The sequence below is a fragment of the Nyctereutes procyonoides genome, unplaced genomic scaffold, assembly GCF_905146905.1.
Source record: "Nyctereutes procyonoides isolate TBG_1078 unplaced genomic scaffold, NYPRO_anot_genome, whole genome shotgun sequence".
Lineage (NCBI taxonomy): Eukaryota > Metazoa > Chordata > Mammalia > Carnivora > Canidae > Nyctereutes > Nyctereutes procyonoides.
Window position 1 is genome coordinate 14,380,481 of NW_026575034.1, and position 18,506 is coordinate 14,398,986.

Genomic DNA, 18,506 nt, shown 5'->3' on the forward strand with positions numbered 1-18,506 from the left:
ATTCAGTCCCCATATCTGTGCTCATACAAGCACCAGTATATTTTCTGACACTAATCAGTAGTTTGTGTTTCCTAGAACTTGGTATAAATGTGTCCTTTTTTATTGTATGCATACAGCACAAATTATTTATCCAGTTCATAAACATTTAGGTTGTTTCTAGTTTGGGCTGTTACACAATAAAGCAACTAACAGTGTTTGTATCTTTTTTGCAGAGATATGCTTTTATTTCTTTTGAGTAAATAGGTCAGATGGAATGGCTGGTCATATGGATAGTATATATTTAACTTCTAAGAAACTTTCAAACTGTTTCCCAAAACAGTTTTTAAAGTTATGGTACCATTTTACATTACCATCAGGAGTCTGTGACAGTGTCATTTTATACAGGTATTCATCAACACTTGATATATAGCATTCTTTTTATTTAGCCATTCAAATAGATGTGAAATGGTGTTAAGTTGTGCTTTTAATTTGCATTTCCTTAATGAGTGATGATGTTCAGCTTCTTTTCATGTACTTATTTTTTTCATCTGTATATCTCAGATTTTTTACACAATGAGAGTGCTTTATATTTTAGATACATGTTCTTTATCAGATATGTGATTTCACTCTAACAGTGTTTTTTGAAGAGCAAAATTTTTAAATTTTGATGTAGCTCCAATTCATCAGTTTATTTATTTATTTACTTATTCTTAGCAGAGAGAGAAAGAGAGAGAATCTTAAACAGGCTCTACACCCAGTGTGGAGCCCACTGTGGGGCTTTGTTTCACAACCCGAAGATCATGACCTGAGCTGAAATAAAGTTGGCTGCTTAACCTACTGAGCCACTCAGGTGCCCCTCATCTACTTACTTACTTACTTACTTACTTACTTATTTATTTATTTATTTATTTATTTATTTTTTCATCTATTTATTTTTCATCTATTTATTTTTTTAATAATTTCTGCTTTTTTTCCCCCTCAAACTTGTATAATTTTAGGTTTTAGATTTAGGATTGTGATCCCCTTTGATTTCACTTTTGTACAACACAAACTCTTCTCCTCTTGCCTGCAACACCTTCCTACCCAGATGCTGGAGGTGTAGTATGCATTGTATATTTGTTTGTTTCAGCACTATTTTATGAAAAGACTTTTAAATTGACTTTGAACCCTTGTTGGAAATGAATATGTAGGCCCTTTTCTGGTTCGTTGATCTTGTTGTCTGTCATTACACCCGTAATGCACTGTGTTCATTCCTGTATCTTTATAATAAGCCTTGAAATTAGGTTGTGTTAATGTTCCATATCTGTTTTTTTTTTTTTTAAAGTTATGTAGGCTATTCTAAGTTCTTGCCACTTCTATATGAATTTTAGAACCAGTTTCTTTTGACTAAGAAACCACCAAGTTTTTTATTGGGCTTATATTGTGGGTTTTTAAAAAATATTTTATTTATTATAATGATTTTATTTTTTCATGCGAGACAGAGAGAGTGGCAGAGACATAGATAGACAGAGGGAGAAGCAGACTTCACGCAATGAACACGATGTTGGGACTCCATGCTGGGCCTCTGGGATCACTCCCTGAGCTGAAGGCAGACACTCAACTGCTGAGCCACCCAAGGGTCCCGAGATTTTATTTATTTTATGAGAGAGAAAGTGAGAGTGTGAACACAGGCCGGGGGTGTGTAGAGGGACAAGCAGACTCTGCACTGATGGTGGAGCCCCAAGTGGGGCCAACCCTAGAACCCCAAAATCATGCCCTGAGCCAGTCAGTTGCTCATCTGGCTGAGCCACCTGGGTGCCCCTGGAGTTATATTTTATCTATAGATCAACTTGGGGAGAATTGCTACCTTAATAACAATGAATTGTTTGTGAACACGGTAAATTTTTCTATTTCGTTTTTTTTAAATTACTCTCAGCAATGTTTTGCAGTTTTTAGCATGCAAATCTTCCACATCTTTTGTCAGATTTATTCTTATATTTTTCAGATTTTGGTGCTATTGTAAATGGTGCTTTAAAATGTTAATATCTGATTTTTTTTGTTCCTGGTATAGTTGATCCTTAACAGAAAAGTCTGAACTGCATGGGACTGCTTATATGTGGATTTTTTTCCAAAAATACATAGAGTACTGTAATGTATTTTCTGTTTTTTATGATTTTCTTTTTTTTTTTTTAATTTTTATTTACTTATGATAGGCACACAGTGAGAGAGAGAGAGGCAGAGACACAGGCAGAGGGAGAAGCAGGCTCCATGCACCAGGAGCCCGACGTGGGATTCGATCCCGGATCTCCAGGATCGCGCCCTGGGCCAAAGGCAGGCACTAAACTGCTGCGCCACCCAGGGATCCCTTTTTATGATTTTCTTAACATTTTCTTTTCTCTAACTTTATTGTCAGAATACGGTGTATAATACATATAACATGAATATGTTTTAATCAGCTGCTTATAGGTTAGGCTTCTGGGAACAGTAGGCTATTATAGTTAAGTTTTGGGGGAGTCAAAAGTTACGTGCAGATTTTCGACTATGCAGGGGTTGATTCCTCAACTCCTGTGTTTTTGAAAGATCAACTGTAAATGGAAATAGAGTTGACTTTGAATATTTATCTTATATTCGCTAATCTTGTTTAACTCATTAGTTCTAGTAACTTTTTGTACTAGAGTCTACAATCAGTGATTGTATTATCTTCAGATAAGGATGCTTTTACTTCTTTTTCAATCTGGATACGTCTAGATCTTTTTCTTGATACATTATTTTGGCTAGATTCTTTAATTTAGTTCATTAGTGAATAAAAGTGGTGGTGAGAGTGGACATCCTTGTATTGTTCTTGATCTTAGGTGGAAAGCGTTGGTCTTTAACCACTAAGTATGATGTTGGTTGTAGGTTTTCTAGAGCTATCTTTCATCTAGTTGGTGAAATTCCATTGTATTCCTACTTTCCTGCTTTTTTATTTTTTAAAAAAATTCTGAATAGATTTTGTATTTTGCCAAATGTATTTTGTATGTATATTGAGATACAATTTTTTCATTAATTTGTTAATATGAATATTGATTGAGCAAAAAGTGTTTTTTATTGAAGTATAATTGACATATAATCTTGCATTTTTAGGGTAAATCTCATTAGATCATGCTATATTGACATTTTTATATACTGCTCTATTTGATGAAAATTTTGTTTAAAATATGCATATTCTGAGAGATATCTGTAATTATAAAGTCTTTGGTTTTGGTACTTGGGTAATGCTGGCCTCATAGAAAAATGTTTTCTTCAATTTTCTTTTTTTTAAGATTTTTTTATTCATGAGAGACCCACAGACAGGCAGAGACATAGGCAGAGGGAGAAGCAGGCTCCCTGTGCGCCTGATGCAGGACTCAATCCCAGGACCACAGGATCACACCCTGAGCCAAAGTCAGACAATCAACCACTGAGCCACCCCAGGCATCCCATGTTTTCTTCAATTTTCTTCAAGTAGTTTATGTAGAATTGGTATTATATGTCTCTTATGTACTTGGTGGACTAAATTAGTAAACCCATGTGGGCCTGGAGTTTTCTTAGAGGGAAAATTCTTAACTACAAATTCAATTTCTTTAATAGAAATAGATCTATTCAGGGGTGCCTGGGTTGCTAGGTCAGTTAGGCATCTGACTTCCGCTCAGGTATTGATCTTGTGGTCTTGGGATGGAGCCTTGGGTTTGACTATGTGCTCTCTTACTCTCTCAAATAAATAAAAATCTTTAAAAGAAAAATAGAGCTATTTACTTTATCTGTTTCTTCTTAAGTTTTGGTAGCTTGGAATTTGTTCAGTTTTTCTGAGTTAATGAACTTATATAAAGTTGTTTATGATACTCTTCTATTACTCTTTTTAATGTAGGTGACCTTTGTAGTGATGCCAACGTTTTCATTTCTGATATTGGAATTTGTATCTTTTCAATTTTTCCCCCCAGTTTGGCTGTAGGTTTATAAATTTAATTGGTTTTTTTTTCAAAGGAACTAGGTTTTGTTTTCATTGATTTCCCCCCCCCCCATTCTTTTTCTATTTTGATTTTTACTTTGGTCTTTGGTACTAATTTTTTCCACTTTGGGTTTAATTTAGTCTTTGTTTAGTTTCTTAAGGTGAAAACTGAAGTAACTTTTTTTTTTTAGAACTTTCTTTTTCTAACATAGGCATTTAATGCCATAATTTGCCCCCCAAACTACTGTTGTAATGTCATGCCATTCTACAAATTTTTTACTATGTTGGGTTTTTTCTTCTGACTGAAGGCCTTCCTATAACTCTTGTAGTGCAGGTCTGCTCATGATGAATTCATTCATCTTTGTGTGTGTGTCTGAAAATGCATTTCCCCCTTTATTTTTTGTTGGACCCTGGCTCACGGGTGCCAACGTGGCCCGGTGGACGCCCCAGAGACCCAGACCCCAGACAGGCAGATGCAATTAGCAAGAGGGTTTATTGAACGTTTGCGCAAACGGGCTCTCCGCCTCCGAGGAGGAAAAGAGCCCCAATTAGCAATTACAGGTATCTTTTAAAAGGCAAAAGGAAAGAAACTGCCTAAAGACAAAAGAACCGCGGGAGTCGCACGGCATCCAGGTTGATTTCGGGGAGGGTCAACATGAACCTATTCAGGGACATTCCAATCAGGGTGTGTGTGTGTGTGGGGGAATGGTTTTCTTATTGTAAACAGAATGCTTTTAGTTGCTAAAATTTCAGGAAGACGCCTGGATGGGCTGCCTCTGGATTAGGGCTGGCCCTGCTTACAAGGGGGGAGGTTTCTTCATTTTGAAGGGTGTTTATACTAGACATAACAAATATAGGTTCTCAGGGTTTTTAAAATTTGTTTTGTGTTTTATTTTTTTCTCAAAATGTGTTTAGGATTTGTTGTGTGTGTTACATGTGCAACGTTATAGTTCTTATTACGTTTCAAGATGTGATTAAAATATTTTTAAATTTTCTCTACCTTCTTTTATGGACTCCATTTATACTTATATTAGGGCATTTGAAATTGACCTGCAGCTCACTCATGCTCCATTTATTTTTTTATAGCGAATACTATATTTATTTTGTATATTTCTTCTTGCTGTGTCTTCAAATTCACAATTTTCTTCTATAATGTTTAATCTTCCATTAATTCCATTCAGTCTATTTTTCATCTTAGATATCATTTTTATGTCTGGAAGTTTGCTCTGCGTCTTTATCTTCTTTATTTCTACATAACCTTTTGCAGGAATATGATTATAATAACTGTTTTAATGTCTTTGTTTCTGAGACATGTCAGTTCCAAGTTGATTTTGATTGAGTTTTTTCTCTTACAAGTTATGTTTTTCTACTTACATGCCTCGTAATTTTTTATTGGATGCCATACATTGTGAATTTTACTTTGGGTACTGGAATTTTTTTTGCTTTTCTGTAAATATTCTTGAGCTTTGTTTTAGGATTCAATTTAGTTATGTGGAAACAGTTTGATTCTTTTAGGTCTTGCTGTTAAGATTTGTTAAATGTGACTACCTCAGTACCCAGTCTAGGTCTAATTTCCATTTCAAAGCTAAGACCCTCTAGATTCTTCCACTACTCTATGAATGAGGTTTTCCGGCCTGCCTAAGGGAAATAGGCCCTTTATGAGTCCTGGTGACTGTATTTTCTAATCCTTTAAATTGGTTCTTTACCCAGCATTAGGTGTTTGCTGATTGGTACTCAGCTCGGTATTCCACAAAGACTGCAGATCTCTGAGGATTTCTCTTTGTTCTGCTCTCCCCTCTCTAGTACTCTTTCTTTCTTTTTTTTTTTTAATTTTTTATTTTTTTTATTTATGATAGTCACACAGAATGAGAGAGAGAGGCAGAGACACAGGCAGAGGGAGAAGCAGGCTCCATGCACCGGGAGCCCAATGTAGGATTCGATCCCGGGTCTCCAGGATTGCGCCCTGGGCCAAAGGCAGGCGCTAAACCGCTGCGCCACCCAGGGATCCCTCTAGTACTCTTTCTTAAGAACTCTAGCCACCTATTGTTCCCAAGCTCTTGAGTTCCGTATCCTTACCTGAGTCTACTAGGTTCTCTGCTTGTGTTTCACCTCCCTGTTTACTCTGGAAACTCTCTTAAGATAGTAATTTGGAGCAATTGTTGGATTTATCTCATTTGTTTTTCATCTTTTAGGGTTCACTCTCTTTCTTACTGTGTCTTGCAAACCGCTGTTTTATGTATTTTGCCGTGTTTGTTTGTTTGTTTCCAGATAGGAAAGAAAATTCAGTCCTTGTTACTCTTTCTTGACTAGAAATAGATGTTGGGGCTGATGTAATCGCCATCTTCTTACCTGTCGTCAGTTCATGGATACCCAACTCTTTTAAATGAAGCAGACTTACCTCCACTGAACTTGCTTGTCCTCATTTTCTTTTACACGTATTATTTTTTGCCCTTAGATTACTTTTCTGATCTAAAATTTAATTAAATAAAGTAGGACGTAATTAGTCTTCCATGACATCTGATTTTGAAGGTCTGTTTCAACGTGTATTCCATTTGGGAATGAAAAGAAAGAATGGAAGAATGCATTTATTTAAAATCTAAACAGTTTAGAACTGAAGCTAATATTTTAGCAGAATGAATGCTTGGAAGTATTTAATGTTTCAGTTATAATGTTGGACCCTGGCTCACGGGTGCCAACGTGGCCCGGTGGACGCCCCAGAGACCCAGACCCCAGACAGGCAGATGCAATTAGCAAGAGGGTTTATTGAACGTTTGCGCAAACGGGCTCTCCGCCTCCGAGGAGGAAAAGAGCCCCGATTAGCAATTACAGGTATCTTTTAAAAGGCAAAAGGAAGGAAACTGCCTAAAGACAAAAGAACCGCGGGAGTCGCACGGCATCCAGGTTGATTTCGGGGAGGGTCAACATGAACCTATTCAGGGACATTCCAATCAGGGTGTTGGGGGGGAAATGGTTTTCTTATTGTAAACAGAATGCTTTTAGTTGCTAAAATTTCAGGAAGACGCCTGGATGGGCTGCCTCTGGTTAGGGCTGGCCCTACTTACAAGGGGGGGAGGTTTCTTCAATAAAATGTCCAGTGGAAACATTATTTCAATTAATCAGTCTCCTTGGCCCTTACTCAAACCGAACATTTGTCTTGCATATGTCTTAGTTGTAGTTGTGTTTATACCTTGTCCATTAGATTAACAGACTCATATTTAAGCTCATTTAAAACTTTAGAGCTAGAATAATTGGAGGAGTTATGTTTTTCAATATATAATGTAATCCTTTTTCTATTGGTGTAGATTGCCTTCTTTTTCCTACTTTTAGGACACAAACCAGAAATTCTGTTGTTTCTTCTCTGATGATTTTAACATAAATGGAGTAGGATCTTTTCTATTTGAAGAAAAAAATTGTGTTCCAAGGATGTAATCCTGTTCAGATCTTTTTCGTTAGAAAGAAGGTGGGAGTAAAATTTTTTTTTCTCTGTAGGTTCACGAAAGACAAATAGGTGATAAAGGTTAATAGATTGCCTTTATTTCTCTGGAAGTAACTCATAGGGTAAATACAAAGTTATCCTTGCCTTTATATCTCTGGAAGTAACTCAGGCTTATCTTTTTACCTTTGTAGTCCCATTATAATGAGGTGATGACTGATTTTCATAATGAAAGGAAACATTAGAATAACAAAGAATTGTAGATAATAAGCCAACAGAGGAATTGACCCAGAAGCACAATGGAATTTAAAATTGAATCAAGAAGATTTAATTTTTAACTAGTGTGGGTTTCAGTGATGGAGGGGGCACTGGAATGAATCAGGAGTCTTTACCTACAGTGTTATTAGCATATCCACTAAATACTGTGTGACTCTGAGCAGTCTTCTAATTGAACTTTAATATGTTCATCTGTCATAACTAAATAAACTAGGATTTAGTGGGTGATTCTGTACTGCTGGGTACTTTGTCGATTAGCATACATCTTGGTTTAATCCTCATTAACCTTACAAAGTAAATGGAACCTTTATTTTACAGATGAGGTAAAACTAAGGTTCCAAAATGTTAAGTAATATTCAACTTGTTGAACAATTAAGTACTAAAGTACAATATGTATTTCTGTATTTTTCTAAAGCCTTGAAGTTTCTTCTGTTTCTACTTATAAAAAACACTTCAGTATTTTTAAACCATGCACCATGGTATATGCTAAGATGGTAAATTTCCAAATGTATTAGGTCTGGCGCTCTCATTTTTGTTCCTGTCAGTTTTCCTACCTGCAATGTATTTTGATTATTAAAACCTTATCTGTTTGGCAGCACTTGGTTCATCATTGATTAATTCGAGAGTCTACAGTGATGTCTTCTTCTCTGAGATCTTTTTTTTTTTTTTTTTTTTTAATTTATGATAGTCACAGAGAGAGAGAGAGAGGCAGAGACAACAAGCAGGGGGAGAAGCAGGCTCCATGCACCGGGAGCCCGATGTGGGAATCGATCCCTGGTCTCCAGGATCGCGCCCTGGGCCAAAGGCAGGCGCCAAACCACTGCACCACCCAGGGATCCCTTCTCTGAGATCTTAAAGCATTTATTATCTATGGCTCATTTATTATCAGTTATGTATTTGAGACCTATTTAGCCGTTTTATATTTGAAATTTAGGATAACTTGAATTGTTTCTACATATTCATGCATTTACTAATGCACATGTATTACTGATACTGATGCATAGAAATTCCTTGAGGGAGCTTCTCTATTGCATTGTACATATAGTACATATATATATATGACTTTATAAACAATTGTGTCTTAATTCTGTCAACTAGACTAGTTAATCATCATTCTCAGTTATTCACTTCTGAGCAAATTTATATAAGAGGTTTTAAAATTTTAAAGTCTGTAACTTTACACAGCACGATTAGTTAAGCTTTTTAGAGAAATACTTTTCAAAAAATATTTTTTTCAAAAAATTTGAAAGGAGTTCAGTCAAAATGAGTTGATTAAACATGAAGACTTATTTTATTTGGCAAGTAGACCAGTTACTTTGCCTCATAGCTCATTTTTTAAAAGTTCTGGAAGCTCATGTTCTTTCTCTCTGCCTCCCTCCCTGTACCCCTATCAAAGAGAGCAAAACATTTGAAAAATATTTAGGAGATCTGAGTGGTCTCTACTACTACTACTGCTATACTACTACTAACAAAAGTTAATTAACATTTCTGGGCTTTAGTTTTCTCGTTCTTAAAGAGTTAGATTAGGTGATCTTTAAAGATACTGTGTTCTAGCATTTGTAAAACCTACACGTTTAAGGTAATTACTCAGAATTGTAAAGTAGCATTTGATTCTTAAATTTCAAAATAGGTAATTATGTTTTTCTTTAAAGCATTTGTGATCTCATGTTCTACTTTTATGGTTAATTTTCTCTTCTGACTTACCAGCACCCCCTCACGTGTTGCTAAAGGAATTGTTGACCACACCAAAATGAGTCTTCATGGTGCTAGCGGGGGACATGAACGATCAAGAGACAGACGAAGGTCAAGTGACAGATCACGAGATTCATCGCATGAAAGAACAGAATCTCAGCTCACTCCTTGTATTAGAAATGTTACTTCTCCAACACGACAGCACCATGTTGGTATGTAAAATCAGCTAATCTTCCTGACAGTTTTTAAAAGCATGCAATTACCTTTTGAAAACAGTAATGACTGTGAATTTTGCCTAGTACTTCAGAATAGAATTAACTTCTTACTTCTATTCAGTTGCTTCTATTTTAGCTTAGCTTCATTCTTGCTATAAAAAATTAACTTATTAAATGAAAGTTAGTGAATTTTTTAAGGTTCTAGGACAGTTTCATAAAAGAATTTGAGAAGCCTTTAAAACTGTGACACGAGATTTTAAAAATCTTTTTATTTTTTATTTTGTAATTTCTCAAAATATTTATTTGAGAGAGAGAACATTGAGTGGCAGAGAGAGAGGGAGAGGAAGAAGCAGGCTCCCCACTGAGCAGGGTTCCCAGTGTGGGGCTCCATCCTGGGACTCTGGGATCTTGACCTGAGCATAAGGCAGACACTTCACCAGCTGAGCCACTCAGTAGCCCCTAAATCTTTCAAAATGATTTTTATCTTATGTGATACATAAGCAGTTTATTTTTTAAAATTTGTAGTAAACTATTGATCGGAATTCTTGGTTAATTGTGCTAGAAAAGGAAGTGAAAGCTAGCATAACCATGTAATTTATTTTGAGTTTTGACAATATTTTTAATTTAAGAAATAGAAGATAAAAAGGAAGGTGTGAGGTGTTGTTTTCTTGGCAAGTAGCTCAGGTCTTTTTCTTCCTTCCCACTGATTTATTATAAATGAACATTATTATATTTCAAGTAAGTAAATTGTTTGACTGAAAAGTACCAGTCTGAAGCAGTGGTACATAAGCAATGTGACCTTGTTCAATTTCATTTGCTCTTGGAGAAGGGGCAAATTTAATATTTTATTTGAAGTTGTTTTTGATTGTTATACATCAAAATAATTCATCTTAGGGCTTAATTATACAGAGAAGTTGTCAGTTTTTAAGTAAGTCCTCAACGTCAAACTAGTACTGATTAGCCAAAAAGCCATGTGAATACAAATAGGAATTGACAGTTTGTTATATGCTAAGTTCAGTCCCTGGGAAGAGAATAGGAAGATATAATAAATGATTTTATTAATTCAGCAGATTTTGCTTTTGGGATGCTACCAGCATTCTGGAAACAGGCAATAAAATGGAGGTGTCAGAATATCTCTGGAGATATAGCAAACCTAATTATATAATCAGTAAAGCTGTACAGAGTGTTCTGAGTAGCCTGAGTCATGGAGGAATTTGGCAGAAGCTGATGAATCTGATGAGAGGAGGTACATTTTTAGGTCACCTTTAAAGTGTAGCTATCTAGCCTCTAAAGGGAACTTATCACAGAATCTTAGTTTTAATTCTCCCTTTGTAGAATATTGGAACAGCCAAAAAAAAAATCTTCTGAATTTTAACAATATTTCCTACCTAATTAAAATTATATATAGTAATTATATGATCCTCTAGAATTTGTGACAGTGCTTTTATTCCAACAAAAGTGAGATTGAAAAGAAAGCAGTATATCATCAGCTGTTGAAGCCGTTGTATTTGGTAGACATTAAAAATCATTTGGGGGCACCTGGGTGGCTCAGTCAGTTAAGTGTTTGCCTTCAGCTCAGGTCCTGATCTCAGGGTCCTGGGATCAAGCCCCACATCCGGTCTCTGCTCATCAAGAAGCCTGCTTCTCCCTCTCTCCCTTTCCTCCTGCCACTCATGCCTCTCTCTCTCTCTCTCTCTCTCTCTCTCTCTCTCTCTCTCTCCTCTCTTTTCTCTCCCTCTCTCAAATAAATAAACCTGCTTCTCCCTCTCCCTCATCCTGCGTCTGCCTCTCCCTTTGCTGCTCCCCTTGCTTGTACTCTCTCTCTCTTGCTCTCTCTCAAAATAAGTAAATAAAATGTCATTTGAAAGAATAAATATTCCTTGTGTCCTTAGTGACCATTTTTTCTTCCTTTGGGATCTTGCTTTTGTGAGATAAATTACTAGTTTAGGGATGGCCTCATTAACATAGTGAGAGTCCAAAGTTTGTACTTTTGTGTTCTCAGGGTATTACTAATACTTCTAGTATTTAGGACAGTTAAAGTTGGCATTTTTATTAATCTTTTACTAACTCAGTGCTTACTTGACTTGTAAGACTATTCTGTTCCTTGGGTTTCATATATTTTTAAATAGAGTAATAACAAAATTTAATTTTGATATTAGTCTGTTTAAGCATTAGTTATACATCTTTTTAAAAATGTACAAAAATTAATTTAGAAAACCTTTTGACTTCTAGGTCTTATTCCTGGGAAATAATATCTATGGTGTTCTGTGAAAATGTTACTTTGAAATCAAAAAGCAGAAGTGCTGTGATTTATTTATTTTTATTTCTTTGAGAGGGAGAGAGTACAAGGGGTGGGGCAGAGAGAAGGGCAGAGGAAGAGGGAGAAGCAGGCTTTCTGAGCAGAGAGCCTGAAATGGGGCTCTGTCCTGGGACCCTAATAAGATCATGACCCGAATGAAGGCAGATGCTTAACTGACTGAGCGACTCAGGCACCCAGAAATGCTATAATTTGAAACAACTTTTCTACATCGGAATTTTAAAAAGTTATATATGGATCTTGAATTTTTTAAAAGGAAAATTTGCATAACTTTAACATATTAATTTCAGAACGAGAAAAAGATCACAGTTCCTCTCGTCCAAGCAGTCCTCGTCCTCAAAAGGCATCTCCAAATGGTTCCAGTAGCAGTGCTGGGAACAGCAGCAGAAACAGTAGTCAGTCAAGTTCTGATGGTAGCTGTAAGACATCTGGAGAGATGGTGTTTGTATATGAAAATGCAAAAGAAGGAGCTCGGAATGTAAGAACGTCGGAACGAGTAACGCTAATAGTGGATAATACTAGATTCGTTGTAGACCCATCCATTTTTACTGCACAGCCAAATACAATGTTGGGCAGGTTTGTATAATTGCAGTTCTTTGCATTAAATTCTAAAGCACTTGCACATTATTTAAGTTTTAGAGTAACTCTTTGTTGGATTGTAGTATTCCTGTTTTACAGGTGCACTGAACTTTGGAGGTTAAATATAACTTGTTCAAGTTAATACAGCCATAAAATGGTAGAGCCAGATCTTGAACTTGGTTTTATTTCTAACAATCTTTGCTGTACCAGCAGGAAAAACAAATATATTAGTTAATGAAGATAGGGTCCTAAATGATCTCCACAGGTTGAAACCTTAAATTGTATCTAACAAGGTGAATATAGCAGTAATAATATGCTTTCTTCACTTGGGGGCTCCTAAATTCAACCACCGAATATAGCAGTATTGTTTAAAGAAAAAAGTTTGGTTAGCTGAAAAGTCAGCAGAGTTGTTAGTTTGACATAGATACTTTAAAAAAGGAATGTTCTTAACAAGTAGTTAATAGAATGAAGGAGAGATACTTGTAGTCATCTTCTAATTTCTGCTGGTCCAGAGTAAATGTTAATGTAAAGTTTATAGTTGTGGGAGCTGCAGTCTTAAGAATGATACAGGCAATATAGACTTGATTTTTCAGCGTGTTCAGAACTAGGATCAAATACCTTTTCAATGTAAAATTATCTTTTTTGGTTCACTCTTAATATAAAATAGAGCATAGAATGAAATAGAAGTTTATAGGATGTAAAAACAAAATTGTGATTTTTTTTCCCTACATTGCATATGAGTAACTTTTTTGGATGCCTGTGTGTACACTTGTGATTACTCAGTATTTCTACATACAGAATAAAAGCTTACATAAACAGCATAACATTTTGAATAAGTATTCCTTTGAACATTAGCTGTTAGACTTTACATCCGAGGCAAACAAGTAAGTATGGCTTTTATGTATTTTTAGTAGCACAGAGGAAGATTATTGATGGAAGGTGTCAGGAGGAGGACTTGACATTATTAATACTTCTAATTTTTATCTAAATTTTAAAGAAACACAGTTAAAAAGTTGATATTTGAAATTTTGCTTCATTTGTTAGGCTATGTTTTCTTTAAAAGGAAAACAAAACAAAGCCCAAAAGATTTGTGTTTGTATATATCCATATTGATAAGCCTAGCACTCTCCGTATTTTATCAAAAAATTTCAGGTATTTGAGAAAATTGCATGACATTTGGTTCCTGAAAGACTGTCATCCCCCCACCTTTTTTTTTTTTTTTTAAATCAGTGAAATCATCTTTTCATGCCAGTTGAGTAAAGCATATCTTTGGGGATGAAAATTAATATTCATGGGAACTGTAAAAAGTAGTTGATATTCTTTTGGAAACTTTGAAATAAAAAAAAGCTTTGTTCTTTATAGATTTCTGTGTTACCAACAAAAGAAAAACCTTTTTTTTTTTTTAAGAAAAACCATTTAAATTGGGAAATTGTTGAGTAGAATACTTAGGAATGATGGTATCATTTAATTCTGAGATTCAGCTTGCTTTAACCACAATTTTTAAGTTGTCTTGAACGTAATGCATTAAACTTTTTTGATTTTGAAGAACCTATTCTGTAACTTGTCTCTTTTCAAAATGGTTACTATTAAAGGGCCAAGAACATTACTTGAAAAAATAGAAATCTGTTTCTTTCTTTCTTTCTTTCTTTCTTTCTTTCTTTCTTTCTTTCTTTCTTTCTTTCTTTCTTTCTTTCTTTTCTTCCTTCCTTTCTTTCTTTTCTCTTTTCTTTTCTTTCTCTTTTTTTTTTTTAAGGATTTTATTAGAGAACATGCAGGGAGAGCATCAGAGGGAGAGGGAGAAGCAGATTGATTCCCTGGTGAACAGGGAGCCTTATGTGATACTCGATCCCAGGACCCTGGGATCATGACCTGAGTGAAAGACAGATGCTTAACTGACTAAGCCACTCAGGTGCCCCCAAATCTGTATTTTCTTATGTAAAAATTAATATTAAAGACTTTTTACTCATTTGTTTAAACTTTTGATTCATCTCTTAACTTCCTCATTCCTCTTTACTTAAGCATTTGATTGCTTGTTTTTCAGTTTTAGGATGCAGGTGTAAGAATTTTGAGTGCTGTTTCTTACACTTATAGTTTATTTTTAAAGATTTTTTTTAAATTTATTCATGAGAGACACACAGAGTCAGAGACACAGGCAGAGAGAGAAGTAGGCTCCCCACAGGGAGCCCAATGTGGGACTCCATCCCAGGACCCCAGGATCACTGAGCCACCCAGGCATCCCCACTTAATAGTTTAAATCGTGAAAAATGAAATAACCTAATCTGCCTATCTAAAAAGATACACACTCCTTTACTGTGTGTGCTGCACTATAGCATTAACTTTGCAGTGAAGGCAGCAGTTTTAAGAAAGAGGCACAGTTAACATGGCTTCCCTTTTCCTTTTTTTTTTTTTTCTTATTAAGATTAGAATAAAAATCACCTTTTCCCCTGGATTGATTGATTCCCCATTCCCCCTCCCCTGAGAAGAAAGGGCTAAAGGGATGCCTGCCTGGGTGGCTCAGCAGTTGAGCGATTGCCTTCCGCCCAGGGCGTGATCCTGGATCAAGTTCCACATCAGGCTCCCCACATGGAGTCTGCTTCTCCCTCAGCCTGTGTCGACCTCTCTCCCTATGTGTCTTTCATGAATGAATGGGTAAAATTAAAAAAAAAAAAAAAAGACTAAAAATGTTCTTTAGCTTCTGAATTTTATTAGCTGATTTTGTTTGCTTGTAGGGAATCTATATTACTGTTCCCTCCCATTAGAAAGGAAGTATCTTTAATATTCCTTCATTTATTACATTTGCTGAATAAATTGCTGATAAGAATTTTTTAACTAATTTACTGATATATTGTAATTCCTTTTTACTTTTGTCCATGAGATAAGTTTTCACTTCAAAGGAAGTATCCTGTTATATTTCTGAATTGTTTACTAATATCATAGGATGTTTGGATCTGGCAGAGAACATAACTTTACGCGTCCCAATGAGAAGGGAGAGTATGAAGTGGCAGAGGGAATTGGCTCCACCGTGTTTCGAGCTATTCTGGTGAGTGCTTATTTCTTACCTGCATTGACTTAATCTTAGAGCCCCTTTTCAGTAGGTAGTTGATTGAAAGCAGAATTCTGTTTGAATATCTCTATGCAGAATATTGTTTTTTTTAATTACCATTTTATTCATTTTTATTTTAGTACATACAGATACAAATATAGGTTGGGGGATGATTCATCTCTTAGGCATAAATAGGCAGTTCTTTCAAAGGATTTAGTGGTAATAGTTCTGGAGTCGTGTTACTCTTCCTTCCCTAGTTCTCTTAAATAAGTTGAGTCTTTTTTGCTGAGAATAAATGTGGTTACTTCAACTCTAATATTTTATTGCACATAACTGGCAATGTGGACAGTTAACATTTAAAAGTCATCTCTGAAATGTATTTGTTAGCATCTTTTAAATCTTTTTTTGAAAAAAAAATCTTTTTTTGAGGTTTTTAACCTTTTATTTTGAGGAATATTTGAATTAGTATTATCGAGTTCCTACTTGTAATTTCAAATCGGTGACAAAGATTTGATTTATAGTGTGTGACATTTTATGCCACTGTCTGAAAATATTGTTAAAATTATTCCTTAAATAATTTTGAGGAAGCGGGTAGGGGGGCGGATCCTGAGGTACAAGATAGGAATAGAAGTTGATCTTGATTGGGTTGTTAGTACTTGGAAAGTTCTGAGATGTCTTGCTTCTATTGGCATAGCAACTTTATTGTGTTACTGTGGCTCTGAACATCAAGAAGCTTGAGGCAGATCTTATTTTGTGAGGAGAGGGAAGGAATGGTTTTTCAGCTAGCCATACTTCATTTAACCAACCCAATGGAGTTGACAAGAAAAAAAAAATTTTTGTGACCCAGCTGTAATTTTCAGGCTAGCCCTTAATAATTTTTCAAGTAGATTTTGGAAATAAGCACTATTAATTGTTCATAATATGGGATACACCAAAGAATACTAGTTGGAAGAAGAATATCTGATTGTGTGTTCTGTTTGCATATTTTAATGGTTGGATATGACTTTGAAGTTCTTTACCAAGAACCATAAATTTTCCTTAATTCTTGAGGTAATGTTTAAGGTACCTTAGAATGTATTACTTAACTTTCTTAAGAATGTTTTGTTTTTAAGATTTTGTTTATTTGACAGCACAGGGGAGCGGCAGGCAGAAGGAGAGGGAGAAGGGTGAAGCAGACTCCCAGCTGAGCAAGGAGCCCAGTATAGGACTCCATCCCAGGACCCTGGGATCATGACCTGAATCAAAGGCAAACACTTAACAACTGAGCCACCCAGGCACCCTGAAAAAAGTTTTAAAATTTGATGGTAGTTATATAGAAAAATAACTTGTAGAAGGGAAAATACATATGAATTGGCATGATAGAAGGAATATATCAGTAATGAGAAGATCTGGATTCTAATCTTTCCTTTGCTATTAACTAATTATATGACTGGGTAAGTCAGTGAACCTATTTGAGCCAAAGTTTTCTTATTAGTAAAATGAAAAAGTGGTTAGGTGAACTAAGGTCTCATCTAACTTTAGAAGTCCACAGTTCAGAAATCTCAGAGCTCCACTGTTTTTGAAAATGCTACCAGCTTAACCTTAATAGTAAGGTTTTGGCCACCTTGTGCTCTAGACTTACGAATTTTTTCCTTTTTTTTTTTTATAGGATTACTACAAAACAGGAATAATCCGTTGTCCTGATGGCATATCTATTCCTGAATTGAGAGAAGCATGCGACTACCTTTGTATTTCTTTTGAATATAGTACTATTAAATGTAGAGATCTCAGTAAGTATGATGTTTTGGGTATGAGTGCTTTGTAGAGTTACATTATATTGGAATGAAAAGCCTAAAAGACTGATATTTATGTAGACATCAAATATTTAATTGAATTATAAAGCATTGTGAGAATGGTTTGTGGAAGTCTACAGAGATCCTTTTTTTTTTTTTTTTTTTTAAAGATTTTGTTTATTCTTGAGAGACACACAGAGAGGCAGAGACATAGGCAGAGGGAGAAGCAGACTCCCTGCAGGGAGCCCGATGTGGGACTCCATTTGAGGACCCCGGGATCACCACCTGAGCCGAACATAGATGCTCAACTGCTGAGCCACCCAGGGGTCCCTCTACAGAGATCTTTATAAGTTCCATGTGCAATTTTCCAAAATTAAAAAAAAATTGTTTATATATGTATGTATGTATTTTTTGATAGATTCTCCCAGATTTCCTCCTTGACCGCGTCTCTGTCATTTGTTGCATCTTTATCTTCCAGCTTGGGAGCCCTGGTTTTGGTCAAGAATGGTGTTTGGTTTCACTTCTGAGATCACATCAACCAAAAATTTGTAATTTTCTTGTACTTCTGATGTAAAGTAATATCCAAAGCCACTATGGAAGATACAAATAATTCTCAAAAACAGTATTTGTCATTAAAGATCTTAGATTGAACATCTAACCCTTATTTGTACAAAGGGTTAAGTGACTTTGTTTATGAACCTCAAACAGCCTCAGAGCAGAGTCTAGAACTTTGGAAATCCTAACTTTTTGATCAGTGTTTTCCCCTCACCAACCTGTTCCTCATCACCCATCCCTCTCACCATTTTGCCATGCCTGAGGAAAGAAAGATGATTATACACAGATGTCAGAATAAGAGAATTTTCAAATGTTAACTTGGATGTTAAGTAGTTGGAGAAGTTCAGGAGAGGTCATTGTAGGCTAGAGGGATTGGGGAAGAGTTCAGAGGAGGCAGGTAGTAAAGAATAAATAGTGATTTAGAAAGAGTAGAGTAATGAGGTGATTCTAACAGCTGAGATTTTTGGAATAAAGATGAAAAAATATACTTTGGAAAGAACCTAGTTGGAGCAGAGACTGTCCTGAGCAGAGCAGGACATAAGGACATGAGAATAAACAGGTGGGCCACATCATGGAAGTTTTTTAACCCAAACCCATGTTCTTATATTTTTTCCTATATGTGGTGAGAAGTCATTTTAAAAGCTTTCTACGCATGGTTATAGTCTTTTGTTAATCATGGGCTTACAGTTACTTTACTTT

At 35.6% G+C, this 18,506-nt stretch overlaps 1 protein-coding gene across 5 annotated transcripts in view; it reads left to right on the forward strand.

Moving 5' to 3' along the window:
• The window catches only part of BTBD10 (BTB domain containing 10), a 76,601-nt gene that overhangs the window by 44,509 nt on the left and 13,586 nt on the right, over nucleotides 1-18,506 (forward strand). For all 5 annotated transcript variants that reach the window (XM_055317673.1, XM_055317671.1, XM_055317669.1 and 2 more), the window contains 4 exons: nucleotides 9,342-9,538; nucleotides 12,149-12,434; nucleotides 15,375-15,477; nucleotides 17,129-17,249. In XM_055317673.1, the coding sequence (XP_055173648.1) occupies nucleotides 9,385-9,538; nucleotides 12,149-12,434; nucleotides 15,375-15,477; nucleotides 17,129-17,249 (664 nt within the window). In that variant the 5' untranslated portion in view covers nucleotides 9,342-9,384. The remainder of the gene's footprint in view (nucleotides 1-9,341; nucleotides 9,539-12,148; nucleotides 12,435-15,374; nucleotides 15,478-17,128; nucleotides 17,250-18,506) is intronic.